Source organism: Rhinolophus hipposideros (genome assembly GCF_964194185.1).
Source record: "Rhinolophus hipposideros genome assembly, chromosome: 21".
NCBI classification, from domain to species: Eukaryota; Metazoa; Chordata; class Mammalia; order Chiroptera; family Rhinolophidae; genus Rhinolophus; species Rhinolophus hipposideros.
This window is the reverse complement of record NC_138067.1, coordinates 41,718,240-41,727,260: the sequence shown is the minus strand read 5'-3', so window position 1 is coordinate 41,727,260 and position 9,021 is coordinate 41,718,240. Positions and strand designations below refer to the sequence as shown.

General features: G+C 53.6%; 1 protein-coding gene across 1 annotated transcript; it reads left to right on the top strand.

The window, feature by feature from the left end:
- Positions 1-1,417: 1,417 nt before the first annotated feature.
- MYPOP (Myb related transcription factor, partner of profilin) lies at positions 1,418-8,622 on the top strand. Its single transcript, XM_081031296.1, has 2 exons — positions 1,418-2,121; positions 7,332-8,622. The coding sequence occupies exons 1-2, from the start codon at positions 1,620-1,622 to the stop codon at positions 8,018-8,020; spliced, it is 1,191 nt and encodes a 396-aa protein (XP_080887422.1). The 5' UTR covers positions 1,418-1,619; the 3' UTR covers positions 8,021-8,622.
- Positions 8,623-9,021: the final 399 nt, after the last annotated feature.

The following is a 9,021-nucleotide window of genomic DNA, read 5'->3' as shown; positions in this document are numbered from 1 at the left end:
ACAAATTTCTCGGCCGCCTTAATTCCACTATCCTGCCTTGCAGCTCCCCCAACCCGTGTTCTAGATTCATTCCTGCCTCCAAGCACTTGCTGAAAGTCAAGCCCGCGCCTGGATTACCCTCCCTACCCAAAAGGCTCTCATTCAGATCACCCTCCCCGCGCCTCGTGACGTAAACGTGTGGACAGAGTCCCCAGACTTGGTTGGACGGTTGATGGGTTGCCATAGTTACTGCACCCGCCTGCGGCGGCGTATCCCTACGGTGCCCCGCCCCTACAGGTAATACGGGGAGGTGGTTAGCAGATCCCGACCAGCCCCGAGCGAGAATTGGCATAAGGGGGCGACATCCGCTTTTCTAACGCCCCCTACCCACGCAGTTGTCACGGAAATGAAGCGCTTCCCTCCAGCGCCGCCTCCCTCCCTGTTCTCCAAGAGAAAAAAACACAGGCATGGAGAGCTAGGCTGACTGAAAGACTGTCCCAAAGGCGGGGATGCCCCTGGGTCCCAGCGTTCTCTCCATCATCGCTTCTGCCTCCTCCCAAGATTGCTATGCCTGCGCAAGGAACGAGTTCCGAGTGCCACGGCTAGTGGAAGACGCAAGGTGCGCATGCCTACGACAGAGTTTTGCGCATGTGCTGCTATGGCATCGGCCGGTGGAAAGTGATTCTGCGCTTGCGCCGTGGAAGGGGCGTGAAATCCAGGCGGTCAGGGCGTTGGGGGCCGACTGGCTCCAGGTGCGCCTGCGCCTTGGCTCTCCTGGCGGCAGGAGGCGGGGCCTGGGGGGGAGGGAGAGAGGCCGCAGAAGCCCGAGCCCTGACCGACGGGCAGGCGGGTGCTGCGGCGGCGCCGGTGAGTGACCCGCGGCCCGAGTTGGTCCCCACCCTCTGCGACCCTCACTCTTTCCGGAGTCCCGTAGAGCCTGCATTTCCTCTCCTAATCCCAGATCCCTATTGCCCCCAGAACTCCCTGTAATTTCTGCCGAGCCGCAGAGCCCCACAATCCCCGCAGACCCTAATATTTAGGGTCTAGAAGTGCCCACCTCACCATTATTCCTGCACGTCTCCTCTGAAGACCTCCTCACAATGGTCTTACAGAGGTCCCATTGCCCCGGAACCCCCAGAGCGCTCCTCAGCTCCAGATCCTTCCCCCTTCTTGCTGCATCTCCCCTTCAGCATCTCCTTACCCCCATCACCCCCAGGTTTCTTCGACCCCCGAGGCACTCCCAGTCCCCATCATTTCCCATTCTTCTCTGTCCCCATTCTTCTGTAACTCCTGCAGACAGCCCCTCTTTTTTCCTGGTTTCCCTCCACCCCTTCAGACCCTCCCCCAATTTCCATCAACTCTTCCGCGTGGCACTTTGCGCCGCGGAAGGCACTGAGGTGGTGAGGCGCAGCGGCTGACAGTTATTATTAGGCACTCGGACGGCCCCCCGCAGCCTGTCGCCCCCATCCGCCCTCCGCCCCCAGCCCCGGCCCCCGGGACTTAAGAGCCGGCGTCGCGGCAGCCGGGGTGGGGCGGGCGGCGCGGGGACGCCGAGCCCCCGCCAGCGCCCTACGCCCTGTGCCCACAGCGCCGGCGCCCCCCGTGCGCCAGGCGGCCGGACGGCGGCGTCGGGGGGCGCCATGGCCTCGGCGGCGGCGGCGGGCGAAGCGGAAGAGACCACCCGGCTGCGCAAGCCGCGCTTCTCGTTCGAAGAAAACCAGATCTTGATTCGGGAGGTGCGCGCCCACTACCCGCAGCTCTACGGCGCGCAGAGCCGTCGGGTGAGCGTGGCGGAGCGGCGGCGAGTGTGGGACAGCATCGCCACCAAGATCAACGGCATCACCAGTTGGAAGCGCACTGGCCAAGAGGTGCAAAAGCGCTGGAACGACTTCAAGCGCCGCACCAAGGAGAAGCTGGCCCGCGTGCCGCACTCCACGCAGGGCGCCGGGCCTGCCGCCGAGGACGCCTTCTCCGCTGAGGAAGAGACCATTTTTGCCATCCTCGGGCCGGGTGTGGCGGGGCCAGAAGCTGGTGCAGGGGCGGAGCAACCCCCCGCGGCTGCCTCCTCGAAGCCACCGGCCCCAAGTGCCTGTGCCCAACGCTGTGTGTTGTCCGAGGACCGCAGGGAAGACCGACGGGCAGGTGAGTTCCTTCACCGTCAACTTAGCAAGAGTAAACAGTCACAAAGTCTGCAGTGTGCCCTGCACTGGTCCAAGCCCTTGACGTGGCTCATCAAATCCTCACTACAGTCCTGTGAGGTGGGTGCTGTCATTGTCCCATTTTAAATCTGGGGAAACTGAGGCTTAGAAAAGTGAAATGACTTAACCAGTCGTTTTCTGACTGTCCGAGTCAGGAATGGAACCCAGACCTAGGGAGCCTGGCCCCAGAGTCCACACCTGGGGTTAAGCAGCTCATGCAGCATTTTATTAAACGTCATGTAAGATAGTGACTCTTGAGGTAGACTGGACTTCAGTCACAATTTTGCCACTTAGGTGTGTCATTTTCGGTAAGTTACTGCATCTGTAAAATGGGGATAAAAAGTAGTCCCCACCTCAGAAGTTGCTGTGAAGATTAAATGAATTAATATGCATAAATTGCTTACCGTGTTTCCCCAAAAATATGTCCTAACCGAAAAATAAGCCCTAGCATGATTTTTCAGCATGACATCCCCTGAACATAAGCCATAATGCGTCTTGTGGAGCAAAAATTAATATAAGACCCCGTCCTATTTTTGGGGAAACACCATAGTATGTGGCCTCCTGAACCCATTGTTAGCTATTGATATAATTGCCAATGTTGTCAGGTAAAAACTATTTCACCATTTTATAAATCAAAGACTCAAAGAGAGGTTCAGTAACTTTCCCAAGGTCATGCCCTGAGTAGAGGAAGTGTGGAAAGCTGAGTACAAGAATTCCCACTTAGCCTCGACTTGGAACATAATATTTATTTTACAGCTATTTCCCAGGCACCTACCTAGTGCTGGGCAATGTTGGGGACATGGTGGTGACAAAGTGACATTTTCAGCCCTGCCCTCCAGGGGCTCACAGTCCAGTGGAGAAGACAGACTCTTACATAGACAGTGATGATGCAGAGTCGGCAGGGCTGGGCAGTGGGAATCCAGAAGGCGTACCTGGCTCAGCCTGGGAGGTCAAGGAGGGCTTTCTGGAGGAGGAGACATTACTGCTGAGATGCAGAGTGAAGGTGAAAAAAAAAAAGTTGGGAGAGTGTTCCTGGTAGAAGGAACAGCATGGCTTGTGTGATGGTTTGGAGGCAAGAAAGCTTGGCCAGTTTAGGAAACTGAAGTTTCCCAGTTGGGAGATGAGGAGAGGGAGAGTAGATAGATTGAAGAAAGGAAATGTTTTGAGATGAGGTTTGAGAGGGCAGTAAAGGCCAGACCATGCAAGGCTTTCAGGCTGAGGTAAGGAGTGTGAATGTTATCCTAAGTGCTATGAGGAGCCACTGAAGGGTTTTGAGAAAGGGAGTTCAGGATCATGTGATTCAGAGAGGTTCATTCACCCACCCAAGGTCACACAGCAAGTAAGAGAATTGAAACTGGAATACAGGTTGTATCCAACTCATAGTCCATGCACTTAACTACTGGGCTAGATTGTCTGGCAATAACAATAATTAATATTGACTGAGAGTTAATGGGTATGCCAGAATTAGATCACACGTGTCTTGTAACTGTAGGTCATATTTTGGACTTTATCTTGAGGGCATTTGGGAACCATGTCTTAAGCAGGAGAGAGACAAAATCACGTGGGACCCTTGTCAGTGTCAGTCAAACCTCGGTGTTGCTAACTGTGAAATGGCTCCATTGAACCAGAGCAGACATGGCAAACTTATTTTTTCAAAAGCTGTGCAATCCCTTTATTCATTCATCCAGTTAGTAAATATTTATTGAGCACCTATTCTGAGGCAGGCACTGTTGGAGGTGTTAGGAATACTGTGCAGAAAAAGACAACTTCCCTTCCCTTAAGGGGCTGACATTCTAGTTACGGGAGACCGACTACAAACAAGTGATCCAAAACAGATCGTATAAAGGAGGTGATAACTAAGAAAACTAAAGCATATTAAGAAGATAGTGAGCTATGTAACAAAGGCTGGTATAGACAGGGTAGTAAGTGAGGGAAGTCTTCTTTGAGGAAGTGAAATTTGAACAGAGACTTAAATGGAAAGGTTGAGCCAAGTGGTTATCTGGGGGAAAAGCACTCCAGCGAGATGGAAACAGCACATGCAAAGGCCCTGAGGCAGGTATGTGCTTAAGGCATCCGTGATTAGAATCTTACATGGAGATTATACACTGTATGAAACTCCACAAAAGAGAAACTGATCTGATTGAAGGACTAGAAAACAGAGCCTGGGGCAGCCTGAAGTGTCTTTGTTGACACTGTGGGGAGAGCTAAGGACCATATCTCGCTGACCTAATGTTGGAAAGAACAGTAACAATAACAACATTAAGAATTTGCTGTGTGCCAGGCACTGGCTTAAACCCTGTGCCCTGGTGAGTCAGTGACTCCCTGTAATGGTCCTCAGGGAGATGTCATGTTACTGAGTCCCTTGGTCCTATGCTCTCAAACACACCCATTTATAAGTAGGAAAACTGAGGCCCGAAGGTTGCAAATAAATATGATTTTCACTCTTATAACGGCCCCTCCATGAGCCCTATGAGCCCTGTGGGCGTGAAGGCTGGGCCACTTCCTATTTCTTGTATTCAGTAGACGACAAGCTATATTTCTGAATGGCTGCAATTCTCATGCCCCTTATGAGTGAGACTCGCCACCCTGGGGCCCACAGTCCCTACCCACACAGTGGTTAAAAGCATGCGCTCTGGAGCCTACCTGGGTTCAGATCCCTCTCTTACCCCTTCACCAGCTCTGTGACACCTCTCTGGGCCTCAAGTCACCTTATCTGTAATATGGGGTGATAACAATAGCACTTAACAAGGAGAAAGGCTGAGAGGACTGAAAAAAATGTAGGCGAGTTTAGTCACTTTGCCCAGGGCGTGGCCAGGAAAGTGTCCAACAGCGATTAGCTGTAGTCATTGTCTCCCTGCCTCCCCCACCACCCCCCGGGAGTCTGGACCCCCAGCATTCAGGACTGGAGGTGGCTGGTTATATTTGAAAGAGAAGAGCAGGAGCTCTGATGTGACCAAGGAGCGGGAGGCAGGCTTGAAGGAGATTGAGCTGGGCAGGGGGTGGTGCAGGGGCTAAGGGGTGATCCTGGTAGAGGGAACTGCCTGCGCACTGGCCCTAAAGCAAGGAAGAAAGATGAAAAGGAGGCCGAGCTGAGGCTCTGTAGCCCTAGAGAGAAGTTGGACTGTCCTCTGTAGGTGCTGGAGTCTGTGGGAGAGGGTTGTTGCAAGGACCTGGGGCCCACACCCTGGAAACCACAGCTCTTCTGTCACTAAAGAAAAAGTTTTGCGCTGGACATTGTTCTGGGCACTGGGTAAATGTAAACAGCAGTGAATAAAACAAAGCCCTAGTGAACACACAACATGATCTATAGATGATGTATTACAGAATTGTACACTTGAAACCTATGTAACTTTACTAACCATTGTAACCCCAATAAACTTGAATTGAAAAACAAAAACACAAAGCCCTAGCCTGATGGAGCTGACATCAGAAGGAGAAGATAGATAACCCACACACAGTGACCCCATGCCAGGTGGAGATAAGTGCTGCAAAAGAAATCAGGTAGGATCAGGAGAGAAAAGGACAGGGACAGAAGCTACTTTCGATAGAAGATCAAGGAAAGTCTTCCAAGGAGGCCACTTTTAGAGCAGAGGCCTGAGTTGGTGAGGGAGGGAGCCAGGCAGGTATCTGGCGCTAGGCCAAGGGAATAGTAAGTGCAAAGGCCCTGAGGCAGGAGCAGGCCTAATGTGTTGGAGGACTAAAGAGAAAGCCAAGGTGGTGTAGCCAAGTGAACAAGAGAGAGGGGTGGGAGATGAGGTCAGGGCAGCAGTGGGGCAGATAGTACAGAACCTCGGGGTCCTTGAGGACTTTGCCTTTCCTGTGAGTGAGACGAGAGCCACAGACAAGCTTTGAGCAGAGAAAGACAACATCTGACTTGTATTTTTTAAACATCTTTATTGAGCTAGAATTCCCATACCACACAACCCACTCGTTTCAAGTCTACAGTTCAGTGGCTGTTAGTATATCCACAGTCATGTGACCATCACTAGTCAATTTCAGATCATTTTCATCACTCCAGAAAGAAATCCCGCACCTCTTAGCCATCGCCCCCACCCCCACCCCCTTATCTCTGCCCAGACCTGGATGGACATGCACTAATGCACTTTGTGTCTCTAGATTTGCCTATTTTGGACATTTCATATAAATGGATCATGTGATATGTGATCTTTAGTGACTGGCTTCTTTCTCGTGGCATAACTGACATGTCTTTTAGTTGGACCCTTCAGGCTCTGGGAGAGAACAAACTGTAAGGGGCAGGCGTCAAAGCAGGGAGCCCAGTGAGGAGGCAACTGCCATAGCCCAGGTGGGAAACGATAGTTGGACCAGGGTGGGGGGCCGTGGAAGTGGACAGAAGAGGTTGGATGTTGGATTAGTTTGAAGGCAGAGCCAGTGGTATTTGTACATGGATGAGGTCTTGGGAGAGAAAAAGAGTGGAATTTGTTGCTCATGCAGCTAAGATGGAGCTGACATCAGTTGAGATGGGGGTACCTGAGGGAGAAGGTTGGCGGAGGACCAGGAGCTCAGCTCTGGACAGGTTATTATGAGGTGGTACTAGACGATCGAGGGGGTATGCCGAGTACACAGCTGGAGGGAGAGTTTCAAGCTGGGCCTGGAAATCTGGGAGCATCTGTGGACTGTATTCAAGTTCATAAGCATGAGTGAGCTCCCACGTGAGAGGAGACGGAGGAAGCCCAGCTCGGGGTTGAACTCGTCCACCCAGAGCTGAGGTTGAAATCCTGCCACCCTGGTAGGAGACAGCCTTTACTCCCAGCCTCCAGAAGTGCCCCCTGCTGGTCCAGCTACAGCACCTCTCTTCCAGCCCCCACAGACCTCCAGAACCCAGCAATGAGGCCTGAGAGGTGTAGGGGGGCAGACGATCCAGATGGTTCAGAGCCTTCTAGAACGCTGGCTTTGCCTGGCTCAGCTGGGACCCCCAGGACCCTATTTTCACTAAGGCTGGCTGGCATAGGCCACTGGGTTGTTATTAAATACACTGTCTCTCTCCTCTCTCCTCTGGGTATGAAGGCTTTTGTTGAAAGGCCTGGTCAGTTTTAAAAGGAGGGCTCTTGGCCAGGGTGGGTGGGAAGTGGGAAGGGAAAATGAAGACAACACTGCGGGGTCACACGCACCTTACCTACATCTCTCTCTCCACAGATACACTGGCCCACAGCAAGGCAGTCTCCAGCAGCCCAGCGCCCTGGGCCCGGCCCTCCTGCGGTCCCCAGGAAGGGGGCTGCCCACCGCCCAAGGAGCGTGAGTCCTCGCCCCCTCCAGCCCTACAGACCGTCCAGCTGCCCCGTCTGGCCTTGTCTCCACCGCCCCCGGCCCCTCCACCTCCACCACCCCAGCCACCGCACCAGGTCCAAGTGGCACCCTCATGCCCCAGCCCCCCACCCCCTCCATTACCTCTGCCCGTGCCCTCAGCCTCAGACCCCTCCCTGGACTTCCTTCGGGCACAGCAGGAGACTGCCAACGCCATCAGGGAGCTGGCTGGCACCCTGCGGCAGGGACTAACCAAACTGAGCGAGGCCCTTAGTGCCTTGCTACCCCTTCTGCCAGGAACCCCAGTCGACCCGCTGCCCCCACCCCCACCTCCACCCCCCAGGCCCATCCTGCCCCCACCCACCCCCAAGGTGGAGATCACCCCAGAGCCTGTGTCGGTGATGGCTGCTGTAGTGGACCGCGCCATGGTGGCAGCCAGGGGGGTGATCATCGCCCCAAGGAGTGAGGAGGGGGCTCCCCGGCCACCCCCAGTCCCCTTTCTTCCCCATGACTCCCCGCCACACAAGAGGAGGAAAGGTTTTCCTACACGGAAGAGGCGGGGGCGATGGAAATCTCCGTGACTCTGCCATTGGGTTCCGAGCTTGTCTTTGCTCCTTCTGTCTGCACCTCCTCTCCCAGCTTAGCCCAGCAGAGGAGGGCCACGCACCTTCCCCGTGCCAGCTGCACCCTGGCTTCCTGCTGCAGGGCGTGAGCACCCCACTCCCTGTACTAGTTAGTGCCTGATTTGCAGGGCGGCCTTGTTGATGGGCCCCCCAGCCCTTTCTCCAGTACAGCGCTGTCTGCCTGGCTGCTTCCCTTAACCCTGACTTCTAAGCCATCCATTTTATGTTATTTATTATCGCCCTTTGTGGGTTGTGGAGGGAACCTCGTGGGTCTGTACATACCCCCTTCCCTAACCACTCTTGATCTTGACTTGAATTGACTTGTGGGGGCCTCCTCGCCTTCCCAACCCAGACTCTGGAGGGAGTGGGGGTTGCGAGACAAATCAGAATATGGATGACAATGAAGATAGAGCAGTCTGGACCCTAGGGAAGGGGGGTCAAGTTCTCATTGGGGAGGTGTAGGTTGGGCCCTCTGCCTCCCATTGCAGTCTCTGACCTCCAGAGCTCAACCCCCTCCTTTCTCAGTGGTGACAAGATATCAATAAACTTATTTTTAATACAATTACTCTGGGCTCTGGCTGAGACAGGCCTGGGATTCCAGCACCTACACCTTCCCCACCCCTCCATGGGCAGGTGACACCCCTTGAAATTGGAGGCTGGTGGTTTGCCAGCCTTTTTTTTTTTTTTTTTTCCTTTTTTAAAGTGGTGTTCAAATCTTATTCCTACTTACTCATCTTTCAGATACCACCGAAATGACATCTCCAGGAAAACATCCTGGATTCCCTCCTCAGGCTAGGATGGGTCTGCTTCTTAGATTCTCTGTGTTCTGGGGTTCTTTTTCAGAATGTCCCCAAATAAAGAAGTGCCTTTGTTTAAGGCATGTTTCCTCCATAGTTCATGAAGGCAGGGGCTGGTTCTCTTACTCCCAAACGTGCTTCAGGGCCTGGAGCAAAGTAGAT